Here is a 26,766-nt window from a genome sequence, read left to right as displayed (position 1 = left end):
TAAGATCTGTACATATTAGCTGTTTTTTCTTGCAGTTGTCGTCTTCCTCGTAAATTTTCAGATATAATTGGCCATCTTTTATCATTTCTAATTTGATTTATGTAGTATGACTTAAGAACATATTCCATGTACAACTCTATATTTTTTTTAATAAAATGTAGAACTTTATTATAGAACTAGTTCTGCACCAATATACAACTCTATAATAAAGTTTTTCTTTTTCTATAGAAAATATGCAGAAATTATATATTATCTCTATATTTACGAATGAAAATAACATTTTTCTATATTTTCTTAAAATAGAAGATGGAAATAAATATATTAGAAGAAATCCAGTTCTATGACAAAGTTTTTCTATTTTAAGAAAAAATATAAAAATGAATATAAAAATGAATTAGAGATAGTTTTAGAATCAATGAAAAGGTCTTTAACTTATTGCGTTAATTATGTTGATTGTTTAATATCCTCTTTCCGATTCAAACTTATACTATTTTTCAATTTTCATATATATTAATAAAACATATTAAATCTTAGTATAATAAAATATATAGTTTTGTAATTTTCTATTTTTAATAATTTTGAACCAATAAGAATTCAATAGGTGTAACTAATTTTAAAAAAAAATTCACAATTAATCATCAATCTATTTAGAAGATATTTTTAAAAATATGCATCTTTATGAAACGATTTTTTTAATTTATTTATTAAGTTTATTATGCACCACGCCTGTGTAATTCTGTGTATTTAAAGTATTTATAAATTCCAGAACAGTACACTAATACTCATTGCTAACGACGTAGAGGGAACAATAACTAATTGTCTTTCTTTTCAACTAATTGTCTTATTATTAATGATTATATACTTGTATCACAATATTTATAGCTTCATATTTATGTCTGGTTAAGTTATGTTTCTTGACGCTTACTGTTTACATAGTTAATTCATCATTCACACAATCACACCTAAGTAAATTTGTAACAAACAAAGTTGACAAAAAATAAATTTGTCATAACAAATAGACCGTATTTTTGAAGGGACTCCTGAATTGCAATCCTAACGATCCGGTAAAACGACAGGTAGTTCACTGTGTTTAGAATAGACGACAAGGTGTGTAAAAGGTGCATTGAATTGGAGGAGGGTAATTGAGTAAATGAATGGAGCTGAAACGCCTTGGAGTTGTGGGGACGTCATCTTCTAATAATAGCTAGTGGGAAAGAGTGACTTCTGCCTACCAACTAACTCATTTATTGCCTTCAATTTTTTTTTTTGTTCAATGTGTCATTTTAAACGCCAAACTCAAAAGTCCAAATCAGAATTTTCATTATATTTATTTATTTACATTTAACTTTAACTTTTAGGTCCAGTGAATGATTTTCCAGTAATATGGAAACAAAGTTTCAGACAATGAATCATTTCTTAGTTTTTGAATCTTAGGACGTTTTGACTTTTGAAAGTATGCATCATTTTGTTATTGTTATTTAAAAAAAAAACTGACTACACTTCAGAAACGATATAAAAGGATCATTATACCAAAATAAGAAACTAAACATTAGAATCCTAATTACTACTTTCTTATAACTTCTGAAAGCTATATAACTTTTTTTTGTTTAAAGCAATTTTATTTTGGTTATTAGTACTATTAAGAAGAAACCAATAGTCAAATATTTGGATATAAATGCTACCTGTAATATTACTTGCAATAGATTATTGATTGTATGATTAACCTGAATAAGAATACTTACTTTACAACTAGTTTAATGTAGTCTTTATGTGCCTCTACTCAATATCACTGAAATAATTGTTTGTTAGTTCAAGTGTATAACTAGAGATTGGTCAGCGTTTCCTCTTACATTTTTATACATTGATATTTGCTTTTCATAATTAGTGTTATATATTCTAATCGTAATATAACTAATTATATTCAAAAGACCTCGACCGAATCGGATAATATGATATTTGTGATACAAATATCCCAACAAAGATACATTTGTTATTTAGATATTTTAGGTTCTTGTACATCAAAACCGAATTCATCTAGACCCAGAAGGACCCAACTCAAAACTCACACATAAATTTATAATATTCAAGCGGAGCCTAATTTTTTTTAAAAATGATACATAAAAAGAACAATTCGTACATAAATAGATAGCCAATGCTTATGCCTAACTGATATTTAAACTAATAAAAAGTATTATTTCTATGTATTTGGCTAAATTAAGTGAAATAGAAAGAATTTTTTATTTAGTAAAATAATTATACAGAGTGAAAAATTAAGTGACAATAAATGTAATATATTTTTATTATTTTGATTTAAATTATTATTTTATTCATAAAACATGTTTTTGCATTATGTTTTAGCTACGTAATTTTCCACCAATTGAAACTAAATTATAAAAAAGTTTTAGTAAAACAAACTAAACCGAACGTTTAACCATATGCAAAATCCAGTTATTTTACATTTTTGATTTTATAATTGGCACAAAGTTAATGTTGATTAACTAATAAATAAAAATCCACACTATTATTATTGTGGTAATATAATTAATGATGTGATATATTATTAATGCAATAAAATTAACGAAATTGTTAAACTGAGTGAAATGTGGAAAGATAATTGATGTAATTATATTAATAAATTACTAAAATAACAATATACTTTTATTTTTATATTGCTATTTGTGTCTACAAAAAATTATCATTTATACTGTTATCTATGTTTCCAACAATACTAAAATGTATTTCAGTTTTAATAATATAAATACATTGTATTATAAAGCTTATTATGAAAAAGTTTTTTTTTTAATTTTTAATAATTAGTACAAAACCTAGAAAATTTACTGAAAACTCTAAATTTTTGAACTGTTTATCATGCACTTTTCACATAAGAAATGAACAGAGTCACTATCATCTTCTCCAACGAATCAGGATGAACATTGTCAATTTCCGTCATCACAAATTAAACAAATTAAGTATAGGGCCGTCAAGGCTCTAGCCAACCTCAGCCTCATGTTATTGATGACGTCTTTCGGGCTACTACATATTTGAACTACGCCTCTTTGTCCAATCATGTACTTCTAAGTTCTAACATGACACAGTCTACTATGTGTTTGATACTGAAGTATATGATAACACGAACTAGCGATATGGGCCTTGGTAAACTAAGAATATTACGTTCGGTTCTCGGCTTTTATCAAAGAAGAGTATCGTTGTTCATTTTCCCTCACATTTTTGGATGTGGCTGTATTAATTATTAATTTTTACTCCTTTGTTTTTAAATGATATATCTTTTTTTTTCTGTTTCACACATATTAAAAATTGATTATGCATATATTAATTTTTATTTTTAATTATTTTCAATAATTTAAAATTAATGTTTTTGAATAAATACAATTTTTTTGAAATTTACAATTTATTAATATTAACTAATTATATAAAATAGTAAATGTAAAACATGGAGTATCTCTTTTGAAACAATTTTTTTTATTTCAAAACTCATGTACAGCTCCTAACGGCTAATCATACTTGCATACCCTTTATGCTAAAAGAAAATTAAAATTGACAACAAATTAAACTAGTTTCTTTTAAGGAAAAAAATCAAGAGAGAGAGATATTAGATTAAATTTCTAATTTTCTATTAAATTCAGCCTAAAATTATTGATTCCTTGTAATAAGGAAATCCATTTCTCCAATCTGCGAATCCAGATTACAATAGAAAGTAAATAATTTTCTCTCGCACAAATAATATTTATCTTTTTTTTTGTAATTTTTTTCGACAATGTACATAGAAGTTGTTCAAATCCGAGAACTACAAAACAAAATGTCTTTGAACAAAAAAAATCACCAGAACTATCAAAAACTTTCCTTATGCATAATGTGTGACACAAGTAATGATTTTTGTTTGTTTAAATTCACCTTCATGCATTAGAGTTCAATCGAGTTGTCATTGATTTGAACGAATATTTAGATAAACCTGTGGATCTTGAAGACTTTGGAGATTGTAATTTGGATCTTGGTGATGATGAAGATGGTTTCTTTCTCCTATTCTTGCTCTTAGTATGAACCTTGGATAGACCTACTGGAATTGGAGGCACATCCCTTAGCCTATCTGATATAGTTGGTTGGCTTGAGCTCTGTTCAAAATCTACATTTAAAAGAAATATAAATTTAGATAATTGAGAAATTATTGAAAATGTATATAGAATTGTTCATACATTTCATTACTTAAAATGCAACCATAAATTACCAGTGGATGAAGAAGTGACCAAGAAAGAATTTGAATGTGTTGCATGACTAAAGGATGATGCTCTTGGAGATAAAGGCTCCACTGCTGCTTTAAATTCACTCATCTTCATCCACAAAAACGATTAAAATTTTAGATCAACATCAGCAGAAAACTAGAGTTTATGGCAAGTAAACCATAGAGTTGATGGCATACTCCTAAAGTCGGTTTTTGTTTGCTAAGTAAAATACAGTATGAGAAAAATACCCTAATTATTTTTCTAAGACAAAAGTAAAAATAAAAACAAAGAAAAAACAAACAAAAAGTAGAGAGAGAGCTTTACCCATGCAGGAGCACTGCCAGAGGAGCCCTCCCAGCCAACATGAGCCACATGCTTTACTTCGGTTGGGTACCCAATCTCCAAATCTCTTTCTTTCTCAACTGTTGACCAAATTATTTTTCATAAATAAATAACTTTATCACTTAAAACATCTCTAAGACTAAGATAATTGGGTGTTCCCATGTGGATGAATAAAATGGACGATTGTGGCTAAAAATGAACCGGCATTTTTGTTTTTTTGCGTGTGAGGCGTACTTGTACTTCAGAAATGTAGACGTTCATGTCTTAAGGTTACTTTTTTTTATAAGTTACTTCTTGTTCAGAACTTACAGATTCTAATTATATGGTATAAAGTTGCAAGAAAGTTTGATAAATCATATAACTTAGCTTAATACGATCAGAAGTAACTGAAAATATGGTAAAAATGATACCAAATATATGAGAGATCGATCTGAAGCTTTTGTAGATTCCCTTCATCTTCATTGTCATTATTGATTGTCTATTGAGAAGATCACTAGCCACCTCCAAATGTATATATCAGCTTCTTCTATTGTAATAAGCTTAACACAACCACTATCTCTTATCTGTTACAAAAGTAATACAAAAAACAAATTTTCTTAGAAAAATTAAAAAGAATAGGAAACATAAACAACAGGAAAGCAAGGGAAATATATACGTATACATGTGATGGTTTATCCCATACGGAACAAGATTTAGCACATTCAATTTATGAGCACTCAAAAGCTTCAACAATCTATGATCCATCTGATTATAATATAGGAACATTAGTAAATAGTAACCGATGATGCTATTAAAGTTAGGAATGCTTAATTTTTACCTAAGAGACAGAAATTGCAACTCTCAAAATGACATAAGAATCCCACAATATTTATCATATCACACACACACACACACACACACACACACACACACACACACACACACACACACACACACACACACACACACACATATATATATATTATTGTGAAGAAATGAAAGAGAGTTTTATTTTTCTCAAAATAAAAGAGAGTATTCATTAAGCGCAATAGTATGTACCTAAAGATTACAGATAGTGGTTGATGGAGAAAGCCTCTGAATGAACATACACAAAACATATGTGTCTCTCTAAGCAAATAGATAGTATCCCATACAGAACACACAATAAATATCAAGATATAGCCAAATTGTGATGGTGGAGATGAATGAAGGAAGAAGTATGGCTTGATCGGGAAAAATATAAGAAAGTGGGGAACCATGATACTACTTGTCGTATACAATCATATATGTTAATAATTTATTTAACAAAAGATTCTTAGTCTATTATTGTAAGAATGTTTCAGAAAATAGATAAACATTGCCTAGTCGTGATACTATAACATATAATAGAACACGGTAATACGTGGATGACAATGGTTTGTGATTTTCGATTTTATCATTTTTACAGATTTGTGTTCGAAGATTCCTGTCATTCAGCGATTTTATTGACAAAAGAAGCACTTTCTGTCAGTTATTTTGTTTTCATTTATCTTAATTAGGTAGATTTTGATTTCTTGATTGAGCGACTAGAATCATAATTAATATAGTTTGTATACATCATCATTTCCCACCAATAGTGTGTTTATATCAATCTACTAGCAGCAAATTAGTAATTTTCATAAGAAAACTTAGGAAAATATAGGATTTAGAGCAGTATGATAGTCAATGGTCACAACTGTATAATGCATGCATATTGAATTAAACAATGCAACTTTCGCAGATTTGTTCAACACACGCTTTATGTGTTCTACCTTTCTTTGATACCTCGACAACTATAATGTTCGTTAGCTGTATATACATACAATGACCAGTGCCATACAATTTTAAATACAATGAAAGGCTGAAGCCTGTAGTTTAGGAGTTTTCTTAAAAAAAATCGAGAATAGTAGTATTTATAAATCCAATTAATTGGTTTATATATTTTGATTGATTTAGAAATTCATGTAGTATTTATAAATCCAAGTAAAATATTCAGATTTTAAATTTTTTTCGGATTAATATTTACAAATCCGGAGGTTTTTCCTCGGATTTGAGTTTTTGTATTTATAACAAAAAAAATCCAAACAAATCCATTCAAATCCATTATAAAATCAAGTTTATTAGTAAATCCGTACGATTGAATAACACTTGATTTGATATAGAATTATGAATCATTAAACCAATAACACATGATTTTAATATATATTTGAAAATTATGGAACCAATAATACTAGATTTAGTTCGGATTTTCAAATCTATTAAAATACAACAACCAATAACCTTCACGTAATATTTAAAGATAAAGACAAATGCAAGAGACTGCTGAAAATAATATATGTATTGTAAGAGCATCACCAACGAGTATGCTTAAATGAAGATTTTAATAAACAGAAATATTTTTTTTGATGTATTTTAGTTTTTTATTTAAATTTTATTTTTAATAGAGTCTGATTAATTAAAAAAAGACATTTGTCTCTAAAACTTTTCAGTAAATTTCTAAAAAATCATTTCTTAAAACCAATAGTTTTTTATTTTTTACTGTACTATTAATTTTAGTTTTTTATTAGCTAAGGACCTATTAGCATATTGTGGTTGGTCATGCTCTAAGGTGAAGTGATCTATGGTTTATAACATTGAAGAAATTCAAACGCTCTATGTGATCGACTTATTTGGCCTTCGTTCCAAAATTTGAACTATTTTATTATATGTAACTCGTAAATAGAGTATTGTGATGGACTAATTTGACCTAGTCTTAATCTGGTCTTAGTTATAGTCCTGTTAGGTACAGCTATGTTTATCATGGCTACGGCTAACAAGAAAAAGGAGCATATATGGCCTGGAACGATGCGATAGACTTGGTTTTTATACATTTATAAGATTCCATATAAATTATTTTATCACTGATAAGTCGGATTTATGAGTTTTGCTTTTCTGGAAAATATGTATATCTCCTAGCTATAAATTTATAAGTAGAACTACAGAAGGCATCGTTTTTAATTGTTTTATAAGTGATTGTTTAATACTCAACATTAAACTTTTAACTGAAAAACATTAATAAATGTGGAAGTTAGTTAACGTAATTGTTTAATTCGGCGACAACAGTTGGTTAACAATAAAAATAGACAATTCAGAGCAGTAAATAAGTTTCCATCAATTATTGCCACGAACCTACCATTTTCATAAGTTATTTAAATGAACAGACAATAATAGTCCTTTTTCTTTTTTTTTAATCATTTTATTTTGGGCATCAGATCATATTCGAAGCCTCACAGATCCTCATGGCTAATAATAACCACACAATATTATAATTTTATTTGTTTTCTACAACAATAATTAGAAAAATATATATATATTTTTTAAAAATGGAGAATATGTGGGTGTGCAACAAAACATAAAACTCTTCAGAATAAAGCAAAGTGCTCTTTATGTTTTTTTTTTAAAATAAAAATAATAAAAATTCGTGTAATATACACGTAAGGTAAAAATCATATTTCAAAAAAATCAAAATCGAATTTTCTACTTTAAATCGTTACACGGTAAGTTCGATGGATTTTTTTTGCGATACCTAAAGAAGTAAACCAAAGTGAAAACCACAAGCAGCGCAACACCGGAGACGCCACAGATGATACTGGCCGCAAGAAACACGTGCCTCATCACGTGATCGCGTCTGTTCGCGGCTCCGTCACGCCACCACGAGTCATCGTCGCCGTCTGCTTCCGAAGCTTTTGGGAGGAGCTGAGGAGGAGGAGAATGGGAATCTCCGAAGAAGGACATCACTATACCGGGAGGTGAGTGAGATTCAGTCGGTGGTGAGCTGAACTGGTACTGTAGGCCATGATCGGAAGGTCGTATGCCTTGGGAGAATGATTTTCCGGCGAAGATGAAGACGAATGAAACAGTGAACGTGAAGATAGACGACGATCTAACGCGGTTTAAGGGAAGAGCCATGTGAGGGAGAGAGTTCTTTTTTTTTTCATGTGTATTTTTCTCTTTAAATTATGTAGATGATGTTGATGAGCTCAAACGACACCGTTTGTTATGTGGGTTCATAAATGGTTAGGTGTGACGAAGAAGATACCACCACCAAGTCACCAACTCTTAATCGACAAGATTAGGTCATGATGTTCTTTTTGTTTCCTTCATTAACAAGAAATCAAGATTTGCAACATAAAAACACTCATCTCATTTGACTAATTTACTTCTGGATTCAATATTGAGTTCTTTAGTTTAATATAAGCACTACATGTTCAAATTTCACAATATAACGTTTATCTATTGTGACATGTGAGTAAAAGAACTTGTAAAAGATGAATTAGATAGCAAAAACCCAAATATCAATATCTAGTTTCATTAATATGCCTTATGGACTAAAAGGTCACAAGGTCCATCCATGGGACGAGGCCCACTAACATTAATACTCCCTCATGTCAGATTACCAAATGTTTGAAGAGTATTGAGAAGTTAGTTCACAAAGCGTTTTGATGTCAAGCAGAACTTGTAGGAACATCCTCATCAGAAGGAGGCTGCATTGGTCTTTTAGCTCGTGGTGGTGGTTGTGGCTTTGGTGGCGGTGGTGGTGGTCTCTTTGGTTTCACCTTATTGACTTCCTCAGATTCAACTTCAAACTGTACGATGACAGAAACAATGCGTTAAGAAGAAGAAAAAAATGCAAAAGCATCAAAATGAGGGTTGAAACATGGATATCAAACCTTGTAACCACAGCCTGCGACACATGCATGAAAGCATTCCTAAGTTGTATAAACAGGGGAGATATATAAAAAAAGTTAGATACAGTACAGTTCTTCAGTCTACTACTACTCTGTTTAAGAAAAAGGTTTTTGTTTCAAATACCTCAGAGTAGCTGGCAGCTCCAGGAGAACGATCTATATAAGCACTCCATTGTCGGTCTTTTAGCACAGGATCTTTGTAGCATATCTCACTGCAATCTGACACACCTATAAAGAGCACACACTATTACACCAATTCATTAAGTAGGAAATAAAAACCTGTACAAAGAGGAGGAGATGCCTTCATGAACATATATAATGTAATGTAAGAGACACGTTTGGTTTTATAAAGTTGCGTAGTGAAGGATAGATGTATCTCTACTCCTCAGTTCATTAACAATTTCATCACGGATTTTCAGAGATTAGAGAGAAATGGCTTACAATCTTCCCATGAGTCACTATCGGCATCACATCCCTTTTTGCAGAATACTCTCCCTACAACACGGATTCAGGATAATCAAAAGGGGTTTCTATAATCCTGAAAGAGAGTGCTATACAACAACAACACAAAGGGTTTCAGCTAGCTTCTCTGATGGTGAATGTAAAACTCTCATCAGAAACGTCCATACCAAGCCCTTTTACTAAGTATACATATTTGTCTATAGTCCAGAGAAGCAACATCGATGCGGAAGCATCTTTACTACACTTGTTCAACTTATCTTCCTCTACCTCCTATTAAACATTTTCACATATACATGAGCTCGATGGAGACATGCCACATTCTACAAATATACATTACTAACCAAGAAGCAAGACGGTGTTCTTTCAACACGTGCAACTACTACAATGAGTTTTCTCTGGACAAATCTTCATCTAACCAAAGAAGTAATCATTCTCCCAATGTGACAATGTCTCAGTAAAGTAGTATGATCGCTAACAACAATTGATTAGGCTTAATAAGCTAAGTACCCTGACAATAACATTTCCCCCAAACAAAAATGTAGACCAATGGACTTCCTTCTGAATCATCCATTATCCAGAAATTAGAAACCTAATTCACATATCAAAATCCATTTCAAATAATTTACCAGATTTTAACGAGAACTCTCGAAACAGCGATTGTAATCATTACATAGCTAAACCATCCAAACAAATGAGCCAACAATGGAGATACTTACATGGAATCTGCGTAAGAGCTGCATACTTGTGCGTGCATTGACTCCCACACGGTGGCGTCCATTGCTGCGGTATCATCTCTCTCTCTCCCTCCGCCTTCACTCTCCGTCGCCCGAAAATATCAGAGCTGGGAGTTTGTTTATATAGATAAGGGTATTATCGTCATTCACCAGTCCAAGCGCCCTTATAATCAAACCGGACGGTTTCTATCACATTCCCCGAAACCGGTTATCTAATCGAGCCGGTTAGTTCCATAAATAGCTAGCCGACCTCTCCCTTTATAAAAACACTCGAGGCCGTCTCATTCATCCTCTTTTGCTGTTCGCTTGAGCAGTGTGGTGTTGTGCGCTCTCTCAGATAGCAATGGAGTATAATAACGAATACGAGCAGGAACCGACTTACATCGAAGACGACGACGATGAGGAGATCACCCAGGAAGACGCCTGGGCGGTTATCTCTGCCTATTTCGAGGAGAAAGGTCTCGTTCGCCAGCAGCTCGATTCCTTCGATGAGTTTATTCAGAACACTATGCAAGAGATCGTCGATGAGTCTGCGGATATCGAGATCCGTCCTGAGTCTCAGCACAATCCTGGCCAGCAATCTGATTTCGCCGAGGTGCTTTCGCTGGTTCCTTCCTCGGTTTTTTTCAGTTCTAGGGCTTCTTAGGGGGATCGAACGTTTGTGGCGGTTTTTGAATTGTTTCGGAGTTAGCTTGTAGAGAGGCTTGTTGCAATTAGGGTTTGGCTTATTGAGTAGCTGATTTGATTTGAATGATTGAGTTATTCGATTTTGAAGGTGTATCTACAGTGGTTTTGAGTATTGCGTGAAGCTCTAATCAGTTTTAGCACTAAGTAAATGTGTTTGGTATCTTATTTTTTTCTGCAGACTGTCTAGTTTTAGCTTCTTGTACAGTGTCGTTGCGATTAGTGTTTGCGCTTCTCGACTAGCTGAGCTCTCGAGATCACTTTTGTATTCTGTGCTTGAGCTCTTTGTTTTCTCAAGGTGGATTTTTCAGTGGTTTTGAATGTTGTGGTGAAGCGTTTTAGCACTAGGAACGTGTTTGGTTCTTTTCTGACAGAGCTTCATTTTCCTGCAGACAATCTACAAGATTAGTTTTGGACAGATTTATCTGAGTAAACCCATGATGACGGAATCTGATGGAGAGACGGCTACCTTGTTCCCCAAGGCTGCAAGGTTGAGAAACCTCACCTACTCTGCTCCTTTGTATGTCGATGTTAGTAAGAGAGTTATAAAGAAAGGGCATGATGGTGAGGAAGTTACAGAGACGCAGGATTTTACCAAAGTTTTCATTGGGAAGGTTCGTGAACTTCTTTTTTTTTTTTTGGTGTGTGTGGAAGATGTAATGAGCTGCATCATCTGTATGGTTCTGACAGTGTATTGATTTTTTCCTAGGTTCCCATCATGCTCCGGTCTAGTTACTGTACCTTGTTTCAGAACTCTGAGAAAGATTTGACAGAGCTTGGAGAATGTCCTTATGATCAGGGCGGATACTTTATTATTAATGGCAGTGAAAAGGTTCTGATTGCCCAGGAGAAGATGAGTACGAACCATGTTTATGTTTTCAAGAAGCGACAGCCAAATAAGTATGCATATGTTGCTGAAGTCCGTTCCATGGCTGAGAACCAAAATAGGCCTCCCAGCACAATGTTTGTGCGTATGCTTGCTCGTGCTAGTGCGAAAGGGGTAAGATTAAGCTAATAGTCATAACTTTTACAATATCCTTTCTCAATATTTGTTGGTAAATTCTAGAATACGATGAAAAAAGTTGCGTTCTATGTGGCAAATGGATGCAGGGTTCATCTGGACAGTATATTCGGTGTACTCTACCATACATCAAAGCAGAAATTCCCATTATCATAGTGTTTCGTGCCTTAGGATTTGTTGCCGATAAGGACATATTGGAACATATTTGCTATGATTTTGCCGACAATCAGATGATGGAGTTGCTTAGGCCTTCCTTGGAAGAAGCTTTCGTTATTCAAAATCAGCTGGTATCCACTGTTTCTTCATTTGGTTAATCAATTTTTATTCTGGCTTTATCCTGCAATTAGTTGACAACCTTCATATTGCTTCAGGTTGCACTCGACTATATTGGGAAACGTGGTCAACCCATGGGCGTGGGTGTAAGCAAGGAAAAGAGGATAAAGTATGTGATCATTTGAACCAATTGACTTGGGTGCTATGATCTAAGATATCAACTAGTGTGGTGTTGATATTGGAGGTTTGCAATTGCAATATTATCATTGCAGGTATGCAAGAGATATCCTTCAGAAAGAAATGCTTCCTCATGTAGGAGTTGGGGAGTTTTGTGAGACGAAGAAAGCTTACTATTTTGGGTAAATATTCAGCTCATTCGTGTTGGTTGAGATTTCATATGTTCTTCTGATGCTCAAACTATGCAATAACCCCCTCAGGTATATCATACACCGGCTGCTGCTTTGTGCACTTGGCCGAAGGCCAGAAGATGATAGGGATCATTATGGTAACAAAAGGCTGGATCTTGCTGGTCCTTTACTTGGAGGGCTGTTTAGAATGGTTCGCATCATAATCATGCATTGAAGAATTTGAAGTTATCATTTTAGTGGATCCCTTGTTGACTTAACATCTTCGTTAATGCAGCTTTTCAGAAAGCTAACGAGGGATGTGAGATCTTATGTTCAGAAGGTCTCTTACATAGTTGCTCTTTCTTGAGTCGAGAAGTTTAGTTGTAGTTTTTATTCCGTGTTTGGAAGTCTGATTCATGTCGTTTTAACAGTGCGTTGACAATGGAAAAGAAGTCAATCTTCAATTTGCCATTAAGGCAAAAACAATTACCTCTGGCCTGAAATATTCTCTTGCTACTGGGAACTGGGGCCAGGCAAACGCTGCTGGCACAAGAGCTGGAGTTTCTCAGGTTAGGATATTTATTTATTTGTTTCTTCCTTTTTCAGCTCAGATCATTTCCTTAGATATGGCATTAGCTTTACAGTTTTGGTTTATCATAGTTTGTCACATGATTTACGGTTCTAAAAAGTCTTCACTTACACCAGGTTTTAAATCGGTTAACATATGCTTCCACTTTGTCGCATTTGAGGCGTCTCAATTCTCCTATTGGGCGTGAAGGTAAGGGGCCTCGTTCTTTTCCTGCACTTATATGCTGTGTCACTTTTTCTGTTAGTGCAGTTCGTGTATTTTAGTCATAGTTCAATTTATTATTCACATCCTTGCAAGTTAGATTGGCTTGTAGTTCTCATTTTCCACTTGAATGCTAATCGAGTCGTATATGGCAGGAAAATTGGCGAAACCAAGACAACTGCACAACTCACAGTGGGGTATGATGTGCCCTGCTGAAACACCTGAAGGACAGGTATAATTGTTAAATTTATAGAAATAAGATTGTTCTGGGTTTCAGTTACTTCCATTGCTTATTGTGGCTTTGCTTTTCCAGGCTTGTGGTCTAGTGAAAAATTTGGCGCTCATGGTCTACATTACAGTTGGGTCAGCTGCTTATCCCATCTTGGAATTCTTGGAAGAATGGGGGACTGAGAATTTTGAGGTTTGTAGCACTTCACAGTTGGTTACTTACTCAATTTCTGTTACTTTGTTTCGGGTACTCAAGGTTTTAACTTAATTGCAGGAAATCTCTCCATCAGTAATACCCCAAGCCACAAAAATCTTTGTCAATGGAATGTGGGTTGGAGTTCATCGAGATCCTGACATGTTGGTGAAAACTTTGAGACGTTTGAGAAGAAGGGTAAGCATGCAGTTTCTTTCCCGTTTGCAAATTATTTTCGCCACTAAATTGCAACGTTTTGTAGAAGTGATATATTACGTTTACTCTTGCAGGTTGATGTTAACACTGAAGTTGGCGTTGTTAGAGATATTCGTCTGAAAGAGCTCCGGATTTACACTGATTATGGTCGTTGTAGTCGTCCCTTGTTTATTGTGGATAACCAGAGGCTGTTAATAAAGAAGAAAGATATCTATGCTTTGCAACAAAGGGTAAATTTTTGGTCTTCTGCTCTCAAAATACCTTTTCTTATAACTTGATTGAACCAACATTCTTTTTATAACGCAGGAAAGTGCAGAAGAAGATGGTTGGCATCATCTAGTTGCAAAGGGGTTTATAGAATACATTGACACAGAGGAAGAGGAGACTACTATGATATCCATGACTATTAATGTGAGTAATAGAATGTCTGAAGGTTGAATTGAAAATGTGAATATATTATCTTTTGGCCACTCATTTGCACAGAAAACTCAATCCTAGTTTTGTTTCAGGATCTGGTTCAAGCTAGACTCCGTCCCGATGAGGCATATTCCGAAACTTACACACATTGTGAGATTCACCCTTCTTTGATATTGGGCGTTTGTGCTTCGATTATACCATTTCCTGACCATAATCAGGTTTTTCTCTCTTTAATTTACTTGTCTATAAGAAACAATTTAGTTATGTAAATTCAAATTTATGCTAACTATCTCGTGTACTTTTTTCTGCCACTTCTGCGTTTTTTTTGGAATTTAGTCGCCCCGTAACACGTATCAATCTGCTATGGGAAAGCAAGCGATGGGAATATATGTCACCAATTACCAATTTCGCATGGTATGTTTCTAGGCTTTCCCTCCCATCTCTTGTTGTAACACTACTTGCTTTAATGATACTGTTATCATTGTTCTATTAACCAGGATACCTTAGCCTATGTTCTCTATTACCCTCAAAAGCCTCTGGTCACCACAAGAGCTATGGAGCATCTTCACTTTAGGCAACTTCCAGCAGGAATTGTGAGTTAATTTGCTTAAAATCTTTCAGCATCCAGCTTTTATTCTTCTATCAGTTCTCTCAAATGTTGATTTTCTCTTATTGTGTAGAATGCTATTGTTGCCATTTCTTGCTATTCTGGATATAATCAGGAAGATTCTGTCATCATGAATCAGTCTTCAATAGATCGTGGTTTCTTTAGATCCTTGTTCTTTCGGTCTTACAGGTGAGTATGCCGCCACACATGTGGACATTTTCTTTTGGTCTGTCCATTTTTTTATACTGCAATCTTTCTGTGGGCAGAGATGAGGAGAAAAAAATGGGGACGCTAGTCAAAGAAGACTTTGGGCGCCCAGATAGAGCAAGTACAATGGTAAGACATAATTTGACACTTGCGACTCATATATGTATGTGGTGCTTATTGTTAGCCGCGTTTAACACTTTAGTGTTTCTGCTGCAGGGTATGCGACATGGTTCATATGAGAAGCTGGACGATGATGGTCTTGCACCTCCTGTAAGTATAAAACTTATTGTTACTTTAGTAGTTATATCTGATCTGATTAGGAATGTATATCATACAATTTTTTTTCTTTTCGGGTATAGGGTACCAGAGTTTCAGGTGAAGATGTAATCATTGGGAAAACCACTCCAATATCTCAAGACGAGGCTCAAGGTCAATCATCGCGATACACTAGACGTGATCACAGTATAAGCTTGCGACATAGTGAAACCGGAATGGTTGATCAGGTAACTTTGGTATTTCCTTGCAGTTAGAGTTTAGTTAGTTTCAGGACTGAACTATTTTGGCAACTGATCATATCTTGTTTAAACATAAACCTGGGGTTCTGATAGTTCTCTATTCATGTACCTTCTGAACTTCTCTTGTAGGTGTTATTGACCACAAATGCAGATGGCTTGAGGTTCGTGAAAGTGAGGGTGAGATCAGTTCGTATTCCTCAGATTGGAGACAAATTTAGTAGTAGACACGGTCAGAAGGGAACCGTTGGCATGACGTACACACAGGAGGACATGCCTTGGACAATTGAAGGCGTCACTCCTGATATCATCGTGAACCCGCATGCTATTCCGTCTCGGATGACAATTGGTCAGCTTATCGAGTGCATCATGGGAAAAGTGGCAGCTCACATGGGAAAAGAAGGAGATGCGACTCCTTTTACAGATGTCACGGTAACTTACAATGTTCCCTTAGCTGCTCGGTTTGTTGTGACTGTATAAATTTGACCACTGTGGTGTTTTCAGGTGGATAACATAAGCAAAGCGCTCCATAAGTGTGGCTACCAAATGCGTGGATTCGAGAGAATGTACAATGGGCACACGGGTAGACCACTCACAGCTATGATATTCCTTGGACCAACATACTACCAGAGGTTGAAGCATATGGTGGATGACAAGATTCACTCGCGTGGACGAGGTCCTGTGCAGATCTTAACAAGACAACCAGCTGAAGGGCGATCACGTGACGGTGGTCTGCGATTTGGAGAAATGGAGCGTGACTGCATGATTGCACATGGAGCTGCAAACTTCTTGAAAGAGAGGCTGTTTGATCAGAGCGATGCGTATAGGGTGCATGTGTGTGAAACCTGTGGGCTCATCGCCATTGCAAATCTGAAGAAGAATTCTTTTGAATGCAGAGGTTGCAAGAACAAAACAGACATTGTTCAGGTAAGTTTCCAGATTGTGTTTATAGACGTTCTTGTTTCATCTTTTATAACTTTTATATCTCGTTCATGCTCTCATTTGTCTGATGCCATTTCATATGTATAAATATTTTCACAGGTTCACATTCCATATGCTTGCAAACTGCTGTTTCAAGAGCTTATGTCAATGGCGATTGCACCAAGGATGCTTACCAAAGGCCTTAAATCAGCCAAAGGCAGGAAGTGAGAAAACTTTGTTCTCTTTTGCTAGTATATCTTTATAACGAAACCAAACTACGAATTCTTGTGTCGTTTATTTGCACTTCTGAAACTAGAAGCTAGAGAGGTATGCTCTCATGTTTAAGAAAATAACGATACAACTTTTGTCTTTGGACATTAATTTGTTCTGCGGGAGTACTTAACAAGCTAAAGTAAAAAAAAAGCTGAAGCTAATTTGAGAAAAGAAAGTGTATTTTCCTGCTTGGTCTTAGTTTTGGCCTAAAACATAATGACTTCCAACAAGAAAGATGATGAGAAAGTGTCTCGAATGATTCAGTAGAGAAGAAATGTATCACTTCTCAATGAATCCCATGACCCCACTAAACATGTTTCTGTCATAACCTGTCTTCCTATATTGGGTTTGAAATTTCATCCACCTCAACAAACTCCATCGTTGAGTTAGTTGCATACTTGCATATAGAGTACCACATCAGGGAACCCGAAGAAGGAACAAAGGGTTCTTTGACTCTTGACGGTACAGCCGTACAGGTTCAAAAATTAGACAAAAGAAAGAATAAAGCTTAAATTAAATTTTACCCAGAGGTTAAGGTCTAATTTGCAAATACCAGAAATCTTTTTAAAAAACATTAAAACACGTTAGTTCAGTTGCTGTTCAGAATCGAACTTACGAACTCAAAGCAGAGTCTCCGCCGCATTTCATCACCATGAACATACTCCGACGAATCCCGGCGAATCTGTTCACAAGCAGATACTACTACACAAACAGAGTAAAAAAGACGACCCTTTACTCCAAAATCAGTCCTTTAGGAAACCCAAAATCAAGCGTCTACCCAGAACTCCAGAACTGGGTCCACTCCGGTAACAAAGTCTCCGTCGCCGAGCTCATCCGCATCGTCCACGATCTCCGCAGACGCAAACGCTTCCTCCACGCCCTCGAGGTTCCCTCTCCCTCTCTAAAAGCAAGTACCTTTCTCTCTCTAACCCTTTTAATCCTCTCCCACAGGTTTCGAAATGGATGAACGAGACCGGCGTATGCATCTTCTCCCCGACGGAACACGCCGTCCACCTCGACCTCGTAGGCAGAGTCCACGGCTTCGTCTCCGCGGAAGCCTACTTCGAAAGCCTCAAGGAGCATCACAAGAACGACAAGACTCACGGCGCGCTTCTCAACTGCTACGTCAGGCAGCAGGACGTGGAGAAGTCTCTACTTCATTTCGAGAAGATGAAGGAGTTGGGTTACGCTTCCTCCTCTCTCACTTACAACAACATCATGTGTCTCTACACTAACTTAGGCCAGCACGAGAAGGTTCCTCGTGTGTTGGATGAGATGAAGGAAGAGAATGTTGCTCCTGATAATTATAGTTACAGGTTATGTATTAATGCTTTTGGTGTTATGAATGATCTTGAGGGGATTGGTGAGATCTTGAGGGATATGGAGACAGTGGATTGGAACACTTACGCTGTTGCTGCGAAGTTTTATATCGACGGTGGGGACCGTGGTAAGGCCGTTGAGCTTTTGAGAATGTCTGAGGATAGATTGGAGAGTAAAGATGGTGAAGGGTATAATCATCTTATAACGCTTTATTCTAAGTTAGGTGACAAGGGAGAGGTGTTGAGGCTATGGGAGTTGGAGAAGGACGCGTGTAAGAGACGGATCAACCAGGACTATCTTACCGTGTTGCAGTCGCTTGTGAAGATTGATGCTTTGAAAGAAGCTGAGGAAGTGGTTAAAGAATGGGAAGCATCGTCAGGGAACTGTTACGATTTTCGAGTCCCTAGCGTTGTGATTCGTGGGTATGTTGGGAGAGGTATGGAGGAGAGAGCAGAAGCGATGCTTGAAGATTTGGGAAGGAGAGGGAAAGGTACTACGCCTGATTCTTGGGGGCTTGTGGCTGCTGCTTATGTTGAAAAAGGTGTTTTGGATAATGCTTACAAGTGTTTGAAAACGGCTTTAGATGTAGAAGTGGGGAAGAGGAAGTGGAGACCTGGGGTGAAGGTGGTGACAAGTGTTTTGAGTTGGGTTGGGGATGAAGGGAGCTTGAGGGAAGTAGAAAGCTTTGTTGCGTCTCTTAGGAACTGTATGGGGGTGAACAGGGAGATGTATCATGCTCTTGTCAAGGCTGATATAAGAGAAGGCGGAAGCAGCGTTGACACCTTGTTGCAGCGTATGAAAGAGGACAAGATTGAAACCAATGAAGAAACAATGGCTATTCTCAGCACAAGAAGTCACTGCTGAGATTTTCTTATTCTTCTTACTATGCGTTTTGACTTTTGAAGATGAGTTTTGCTTCATCGACCTAATAGTTGATACCACAAGCACCAGAATCTTTTGATGTAAAGAACACTAGCTGGACGATAATGTTTTGTGTTGTTAAGAATCCTATGTTCTTGTTCAAGTGCCACTTACTCTTATATTGAACAACTATAACAGAACGGAGTGTTGGGACACTGTTTGGATTATTGAAGTTTATAATCACTATGTAACAATTTATGTTCACACAAAAGGGATTATTATTTACACACCCAAAAACGAAAAGACAAGATTGAGTTGCATGTCAATAAAAATGAACAGATTGCTGTAGCTCTTTTCATTTGTTCTTATTAACTATTTGTAATATTAGTTTAGTTTACTAATTTCAGATCACATTAAAAAAATTCGGATCAATATTGTAAGACTTGACTTCCAAATGAGCATGTACCTATATATATGATTAAGACTTGACAAGTGCAACATTAAGGTGAACTTAAGACCAAAAAACATTAACGTGAACCGCAATCTGCTTTTAAGCTTCTTTGTTTCACAGTATTGTCCAATATTTTTGCCAATTAATATTTTTGTAATAATATTTGTAATTGACTATTTGTTTGCTTAATTACAATTATTTCAAAACATTACTTATGTTTGGATCTTATTTCTCAAACGCAACATATATGTTTAAAAGGTTTCTATTTTTATAAGAAATAACATTCTTACAAATATTTTTTTGTGCTAATAACATTTTAATTTTAATCTAACAGATGACAAAAAAAAAAAAAACTTTGTGATCGTAAATATCCGTTTTGTCTTTATATACGTATGTGGACGTAATATACAAAGCGTATTCATCTATCATGGACGTATATCGTTATTTTTATAAGGTATCTATACTATTATTTGCGAAGTAAGTTTTTGGAATCGAGCTCTCACGTTAAAAGTTAGAGCGGTTAATATCTATACTACCCTTAGTGAATTTTATATATATATTATTTCTTATATAATTAATTTATTTAGAGAAAATTATCTATATGTCACGTTTGATGTACGTCTCCTTTTCATTATATGATTTGGTTGATTTCAACATAATTTGTTTCTATCTTTAATTCGTCATTATTATCCCTATTATCATTGGATTTATCTTTCTAAATAAAACAAACTATTTAACCAATGATGTGTATATATCTATATTATTAAAACTAAAGTACATTTGAGAGTTGTTTGGAAACTTGGATAATAGTATAAATGAGAATTGTTTGGAAACATGGATAGCAGTACAAAATAATACTTGCTTATCTTAATTGATTTTTTAAAAGATTTTTATTCTATTGTTAATCAATTCTAACCCTTCATCTATTATATTTACTAAATAAGTTAATATCATTTATTACAGAAGTACAAAACAAAATTTATTTGTTTTCAATTTTTATTTTATCTTTTACATTCATTTTCTCAATTTTAATTATTTCTATACAAAATTCAAATCAAAATAATAATTTAAAATTAATTTATACAAATAATTGATTCAAATATATATATACATATATTTTTTTTAAAAGTTTACTAAAATATTTTCCAATAACCATTTAAAAAATATATTTTCACTATATATAAGAAAAATACAATACATAACTTAATTAAAAACACCAACTTAAATTATGGTTTTTATATTTCATATTAAGTTTATAAATATAATATATGTGATTATTTATATGATGGTACGTATAAAATAACATTAATTATATGATTACTTATATTATGGTACATATAAAATATGATTAATTATATGATGACGTATATATGATATATAATAGTGACATGAAAAACAAAACTTATTTGTTTTCAATTTTTTTATTTTATCTTTTATATTCATTTTCTCACTTTTTAACTATCTCATTAATTATATTTACTATAATATTTTGCCAGGATTATTTACATATTAACTATAATAATTCGACATATTTGAATGAAACCACTCTATTTGTGATAAGAATTCAAAATGGTTAACAAATATTTTTTTTATTTACTTATGTATCGGTTAGACATGGACATTCGGATAACTATTCAGCTACAAGTTATTTCTTTGGGTTATTATGCTTTTTGAGTTTTGAAACTAGACTTCATTTCGGTATTATAAATTTTCATGTGTGTTTCGAATCGGGTCTAGATGAATTCAGTCTTATTATGATTCAGGTTCGATTATGATGTATAGAAATCTAAAAGTACTTATGCAATTAATTATATTATGATACATAAAATATATAATACTAAACATAAAAATAAAAATAAAATATCGATTTATAAGAAAGTAAAAATTAACACCCGCACGGGTGTGCGGATCAATCTCTAGTATGTAAGTTAATCCCCACGTCCTTAAAAGCTTCAAAATCAAACTTCTAATATCTAAATAACATTTTTTTACTCAGTGCAAAACATGTCCCATCCACGAAGGAAGACAGCTACTTTAGTCTTTATTGACGATATTAAACCAGGGAACAATAGTTACAAATTAAAGGTGCAGTTTATGAAATTGTGGAAGCTATGGAGATCAAAAAAAGTTGTCTCCATTGAGATGGTTTTTGTGGATGCAACTGTGAGTACACTACAATATTATTTTTGATGATTTCTATTTTTAGTTTATGTAAGATTATCTAACTTATTCAATTGTAGGGAACAAGGATACATGCATCCATTGATGAAGATTTGATACAAATATATGAAGGAAAAGTGTCTGAGGGTATCTTTAAGTACATTACAAAGGGGCCAGATTATGTTAGAGCTTCGGTCCAAGGGGATGATACAGATGATACTATCGACGATGAGATACAGAAGTTCCTTAGTTGCAGGTATGTGCTAATAATATACAAACTGTTTTGTCTCTTTCTGATGTTTTTTCTCTTGAGTCCATAGTTTTTTTTTATAAAAAAAGAAGAAAAAAGAAATTAGGACTCGGGGAGGAGATGAAACATAGGCATAGTTTAGCCAAATCAACTACTGTCTACTCTCTTGATTTAATAGTGTTACAACATGAAATATTGATTTTAGTTCTATTTTGATTAATTTAAAAACTAAGATGAGACAAAATTTTAGAGAATATATTTGTGTAATTTAAAATCAAGTTAGGAATATTCTATCAAAATTTTAGAGAATTACTTGTGTACATAATTAATAGTGGGAATATGAATGTTTCTAAAACGACCAGTTCCTTACTAAAAAGAAAAAATATATTAACAACTCCAATCAAATAGAAAAACTAAATTCAAAATAGTGTTGACAGATTGCTTTTATTTGATGATGCAGGTATATTTCAGCGTGTGAAGCAACTTGGAGAATACTAGCTTTTCCTACGCATTACCGAACAACCACAGTAGTTAAGCTTTCCTTCCATTTACCTAATCAGCAAATGGCAATTTATAATGAAGATGATCCTATTGATGATGTTTTAAATCGTTCTGCGGTATTGCGGTCAAAGTTTCTAGCATGGATGGAGGAGAACTGTAAATATCCGGAAGCAAGAGGTCTAACGTATGCGGAATTCCCCACAAGGTTTGTTTGGGTACAAAAGACGAGAGAGTGGAAGCCACGTGACAAAGGTTTTGCAATAGGAAGGATTACATATGTTCCACCTAAATATGTTAACTCATATTCCTTCCGTTCCTTAGTAATAGACTTTTTAGAAAAAAAGTTTGTTTCAGAAGTATTTTTTTGTGTTTTCTATGAAAAAATTGTAAACTTCAAGAAAATTAATTGATTTTATTGAATTACTATTAGTTAAAAGTTATTAAAATTAAAAATTACAGAAAACAGTATAGTTATTATGGTAATTTAATGTGTTTTCTTAATATGTGTGAAAATACTAAAAAGTCTATTTTTTAAAAAGAGAGAGAGTACTATCTAAGAGTTTTGCTCAACATAGTTAAAGGCCCAAGGAGTTATGAAGAGATACGTACAGTCAAAGGTATTGTTTATAAGACATATATAAGGATGCATGTTATGCATTGGGATTATTGGATGATGATAAAAAGTATATCGAAGCAATTAACGAAGCCAGTTTATGGGGAACATGGAACTTTTTAAGAAAGCTATTTGCTATAATGTTATTTTCTAATAGTATGGCTATGCCTGTTAAAGTTTGGAACGCAACATGGAGAATCTTGACAAAAGATATATTACACAAATTAAGAAAGGAAAATAATAACCAAAGTAAGTTATGTTCTTCTTTGTTTATTATACGTGTGTGGTATTTAACCCCTTTTTGTCTTTAGGTGTCTTGAGTCCACAGAATGAAGATGTCGACAAGATCAATGAATATATGCTATCTCAAATAAAAGGTAAATCTTTTGTCTGATGTTTATTTTGTGTGTTTTAGAAGAAGTATTTGGTTTCATGTCAAATCATTAATGTTGATTATTTTCTATTGAATATTTGAATAGGTGAGGAGCGTTCGTATCTCAGTTCAGATAATATAGATACTTCTGATACAAGTAAAATAGGTGATATGGTGTACACTCAAGAATATTTAAACAGCATTAAGATCTTTGGATTACCAAATCATGATCTAAAGTTGAAAATCGGTGCACCTATTATGCTGCTTAGGAATATTGACCCTAAAGGTGGACTATGCAATGGTACAAGGTTACTTGTAACACAATTAGCAAATCACGTCATTCAAGCCAAGTTTATAACCGGTGATAAAGTTGGCCAAAAAGTTTTGCTCCCAAGAATGTTTGTTTCTCCACCATAAACCAGATTTCCGTTTAGGATGAGACAGAGACAATTTCCTGTTGCTCTTGCTTTTAGGACATTATTATGATGCATCTTAACTGTTTAATATTCTCAAAATCATTGTGCCCGCGTCCACGCGGACTGGACACCTAGTATCAGTATTAATTGCTAATCAAATGGATTATCTATAAACTAAATGGCCACTTGCTTATATCTCGAGATAAAGAAAAAAGAAAACCCAAAGTTTGATAAGATGAATGATTCGACGGGATAATTCATTGTACTTATATTTCTATATCCAGATTTTGTCGTGTTCGTTTTAGATTTAAGCCGTGGTTTCCTCGATATGTAGTCTATTAAATTCATCACCGAAGAAAAGTAACATTGAAGTCAGAAATCTGACATCAGCCATTTTTGTCACCAATTCTTCTTCTTATCCTTTTAAATTGTAAAAATAAAAAATATGAATAAACAGTTGAACAAGAATACAATTGATACGTGTGTGTGTTTAAACAATGTGCAAGTGAGTTCGTTTTTAGTTACGTTGATCAAGGTGTTTGAGGTGGACATAAACTCCCATGTTTTTTTTGAACATATAACCTCCCATGTTGATGACCCCAAGGGAGTCTACTTCGTTTTACATAAGCGCTACCTTTAATCATTTGATTTAATATATATCCTTCTAGTCTCTAAGTTGTTCAAGCTAACCACATTCATGTTCGTATACATTTAGGGTGAATAAACCATATAATCTGATACACCAACAAAATATTCGTCTAATAACATATATATCGAATGGTGATGGATTTATTATTAGCTAAGTTCATTATTAGTTAAGTTCTGCTTGATCGCTATATATTAAATGGCATAAATTCTCAGTTGTTCTTGTACGTTCTTGAGATTGATATGGTTTCGAGTTTCGACGTACGTTTCTTCGGATTCTATATATGTACGTGACCTAATCCATTAACGGATCCACCGAACCTAGACAGCAATTACTGAAGTCGACGTCAGCCAAATTTCACATTTATTGCTTCTTATACTTATCTCTAAAACGTACAAGAAAAAAATATTACTTCAGAAACTACATGAAAAACAATATTTACGTATGTTTAAACATCGAACAAGTGTTTTTTTCTTAGTTATGTTGATTAGAATGTACGAGATTGACAATAAGCTCAAATTCTATATAGTGCTAGTATTGATAATCACAACGACTTTGCCAAAGAAATGTGTGGGAGAAATTGAAAGTTTATGCTCAGCTTTTCTTTGGTCTGGTTCTGAATTGAGTACAAGAAAATCTAAAGTTGCTTGAAAGAAGTTAGTAAAAAGAAATCAGAAGGTGGACTAGGGATAAGGCCCCTGAAGGAAGTGAATGAAGTCGCCTGTTTAAAATTGATATGGAGGATTCTATCTGGACAAAAATCATTGTGGGTGAAATGGATTCAAATCTATCTGATTCGCAAAGGATCTCTTTGGACCACTAGAGATAATACAACAGCTGGATCATGGATGTGGAAGAAAATACTCAAGACAAGAGCTGTTGCTAAAGGCTTTCATCGAGTTGATATCAAGAATGGAGAAGATACATCTTCCTGGAATGATCACTGGTGTGAAATGGGGAGATTGATTGAAGTGCTGGGCATAGGAGGCAGAATAGACCTGGGTATTTCTGCGAACGCAACAGTTGCTGAGGCTATTGCAAATCATAGACGAAGATATCATCGTTCTAATATCCTTAATGAAGTGGAAGAAGTAATGGAAAAGGTGAAAACTGAAAATTCTCAGATGGAGGATATTCCTTTATGGAGAAGTAAAGAAGGGATATATAGAAGGAGCTTCTCTTCAAAGAACACTTGGCTTGAGATCAGGAATAATTATGCCACTCAAGAATGGAGTAAAGAAGTCTGGTTTAAGCATGCTACTCCTAAATATGCTTTTCATGTGTGGACAGTAATGAGAGATAGACTTTCCACATGTGATCGGATGCTTAAGTGGAACCAGAACATAAACCCTACATGTGTTCTGTGTCAGCGATGTGTGGAGACTCGCAACCACTTATTCTTCTCGTGCTCATACTCGAGCAAGATCTGGCAGAAACTGGTCAAGGGATTATTACATTTGAGATATACTGAAGAATGGGAAGCTGTAGTACAGGCCTTTTGCTGGATAGTAGAGAGGAGAGAGTAAGGTTGTTTCTGCTGAGATATGCTTTTCAAGCTGCTACCCATACTATATGGTGGGAGAGAAATAGGAGAAGACATAGAGAGGAGCAGTACCCTTATAGTCTATTGCTAAAAACAATTGATAAGACGGTGAGGAACCGGCTATCAACCATACGGCGACAAGGTGATCACAAAATGGAGGAGGGACTTCAAATGTGGTTTAGTACAAGATGATTTGTAAATAGAAGTTTCATTCTTTACTCTTCAACTTTATTATTACAGCATATGTAAAACAGTTTTTTTGAATGAAATTTAATATTTATTCAAAAAAAAAAAAGATAATCACAACGACCTCGTTCTCGTGTGATATACGCTCTCTCGTATATCATTTGATTTTATAGTAATACAATCTTATCTCCTAGTGGCTAGGAGTGAAGACTTTCTTTCACTACAAGAAAACAGCGGTATTCTGACGGACGTTCCGA

The 26,766-nt window shown here is 34.1% G+C and overlaps 7 protein-coding genes across 8 annotated transcripts in view; 3 read left to right on the top strand and 4 right to left on the bottom strand.

Moving 5' to 3' along the window:
• LOC103861069 (potassium transporter 9) overlaps positions 1-26,766 on the bottom strand; it is a 645,946-nt gene that overhangs the window by 182,229 nt on the left and 436,951 nt on the right. The window lies entirely within an intron of this gene.
• LOC103861248 (CRIB domain-containing protein RIC11) lies at positions 30-8,362 on the bottom strand. Of its 2 annotated transcripts, none has more exons than XM_033286865.1 (5): positions 8,143-8,362; positions 4,991-5,143; positions 4,563-4,660; positions 4,244-4,346; positions 30-4,141 (listed from the first exon to the last, which is right to left on the bottom strand). In XM_033286865.1, exons 2-5 carry the CDS (start codon positions 5,046-5,048, stop codon positions 3,915-3,917), a joined length of 486 nt encoding a protein of 161 aa, XP_033142756.1. In that variant the 5' UTR covers positions 5,049-5,143; positions 8,143-8,362; the 3' UTR covers positions 30-3,914. The 2 variants fall into 2 exon arrangements, with proteins under 2 accessions (XP_033142756.1, XP_009137211.1); XM_009138963.3 differs by lacking the exon at positions 8,143-8,362 and adding an exon at positions 5,619-7,549 and having other exon boundaries at positions 619-4,141.
• LOC103861247 lies at positions 7,985-8,769 on the bottom strand. The gene has a single exon (XM_009138962.3). The coding sequence runs from the start codon at positions 8,523-8,525 to the stop codon at positions 8,094-8,096; it is 432 nt and encodes a 143-aa protein (XP_009137210.1). The 5' UTR covers positions 8,526-8,769; the 3' UTR covers positions 7,985-8,093.
• On the bottom strand, positions 8,873-10,621 carry LOC103861246. The gene is made up of 5 exons (XM_009138960.3): positions 10,483-10,621; positions 9,746-9,799; positions 9,429-9,532; positions 9,287-9,325; positions 8,873-9,202 (listed from the first exon to the last, which is right to left on the bottom strand). The coding sequence occupies exons 1-5, from the start codon at positions 10,556-10,558 to the stop codon at positions 9,062-9,064; spliced, it is 414 nt and encodes a 137-aa protein (XP_009137208.1). The 5' UTR covers positions 10,559-10,621; the 3' UTR covers positions 8,873-9,061.
• Positions 10,844-17,359, top strand: LOC103861245 (DNA-directed RNA polymerase II subunit 2). The gene is made up of 25 exons (XM_009138959.3): positions 10,844-11,095; positions 11,577-11,798; positions 11,894-12,184; positions 12,295-12,492; positions 12,577-12,647; positions 12,751-12,837; positions 12,916-13,036; positions 13,121-13,165; positions 13,257-13,394; positions 13,531-13,603; positions 13,771-13,847; positions 13,929-14,036; positions 14,118-14,234; positions 14,327-14,482; positions 14,559-14,663; positions 14,762-14,887; positions 15,006-15,083; positions 15,167-15,262; positions 15,350-15,465; positions 15,543-15,612; positions 15,700-15,753; positions 15,843-15,986; positions 16,128-16,427; positions 16,500-16,922; positions 17,037-17,359. The coding sequence occupies exons 1-25, from the start codon at positions 10,844-10,846 to the stop codon at positions 17,142-17,144; spliced, it is 3,576 nt and encodes a 1,191-aa protein (XP_009137207.2). The 3' UTR covers positions 17,145-17,359.
• On the top strand, positions 17,593-19,616 carry LOC103861244 (pentatricopeptide repeat-containing protein At4g21705, mitochondrial). The gene is made up of 2 exons (XM_009138958.3): positions 17,593-18,075; positions 18,141-19,616. The coding sequence occupies exons 1-2, from the start codon at positions 17,842-17,844 to the stop codon at positions 19,371-19,373; spliced, it is 1,467 nt and encodes a 488-aa protein (XP_009137206.1). The 5' UTR covers positions 17,593-17,841; the 3' UTR covers positions 19,374-19,616.
• LOC103874165 lies at positions 25,629-26,306 on the top strand. The gene has a single exon (XM_009152581.1). It carries the CDS (start codon positions 25,629-25,631, stop codon positions 26,304-26,306), a length of 678 nt encoding a protein of 225 aa, XP_009150829.1.

This window comes from Brassica rapa, chromosome A03 (assembly GCF_000309985.2).
Source record: "Brassica rapa cultivar Chiifu-401-42 chromosome A03, CAAS_Brap_v3.01, whole genome shotgun sequence".
NCBI lineage: Eukaryota > Viridiplantae > Streptophyta > Magnoliopsida > Brassicales > Brassicaceae > Brassica > Brassica rapa.
The sequence above is the reverse complement of the archived record's forward strand: the minus strand, read 5'-3'. Positions and strand labels throughout refer to the sequence as shown.

Excerpts from the sequence above, each read along its gene's own strand:
- LOC103861245 (XM_009138959.3), top strand. The coding sequence starts at position 10,844 with ATGGAGTATAATAACGAATACGAGCAGGAACCGACTTACATCGAAGAC. Across the intron at positions 12,185-12,294 it reads CTCGTGCTAGTGCGAAAGGG|GGTTCATCTGGACAGTATAT; the intron begins GTAAGATTAAGC and ends AAATGGATGCAG. Across the intron at positions 13,604-13,770 it reads TTCTCCTATTGGGCGTGAAG|GAAAATTGGCGAAACCAAGA; the intron begins GTAAGGGGCCTC and ends CGTATATGGCAG.
- LOC103874165 (XM_009152581.1), top strand. The coding sequence starts at position 25,629 with ATGTGGAAGAAAATACTCAAGACAAGAGCTGTTGCTAAAGGCTTTCAT.
- LOC103861246 (XM_009138960.3), bottom strand. The coding sequence starts at position 10,558 with ATGATACCGCAGCAATGGACGCCACCGTGTGGGAGTCAATGCACGCAC. Across the intron at positions 9,800-10,482 it reads AGCTCTTACGCAGATTCCAT|GGAGAGTATTCTGCAAAAAG; the intron begins GTAAGTATCTCC and ends TCCGTGTTGTAG. Across the intron at positions 9,533-9,745 it reads TAGTGACTCATGGGAAGATT|GTGTGTCAGATTGCAGTGAG; the intron begins GTAAGCCATTTC and ends TGCTCTTTATAG.
- LOC103861247 (XM_009138962.3), bottom strand. The coding sequence starts at position 8,525 with ATGGCTCTTCCCTTAAACCGCGTTAGATCGTCGTCTATCTTCACGTTC.
- LOC103861248 (XM_033286865.1), bottom strand. The coding sequence starts at position 5,048 with ATGACAATGAAGATGAAGGGAATCTACAAAAGCTTCAGATCGATCTCT. Across the intron at positions 4,347-4,562 it reads CTGGCAGTGCTCCTGCATGG|ATGAGTGAATTTAAAGCAGC; the intron begins GTAAAGCTCTCT and ends TTGTGGATGAAG. Across the intron at positions 4,142-4,243 it reads GGTCACTTCTTCATCCACTG|ATTTTGAACAGAGCTCAAGC; the intron begins GTAATTTATGGT and ends TTTTAAATGTAG.
- LOC103861244 (XM_009138958.3), top strand. The coding sequence starts at position 17,842 with ATGAACATACTCCGACGAATCCCGGCGAATCTGTTCACAAGCAGATAC. Across the intron at positions 18,076-18,140 it reads GCTTCCTCCACGCCCTCGAG|GTTTCGAAATGGATGAACGA; the intron begins GTTCCCTCTCCC and ends CCTCTCCCACAG.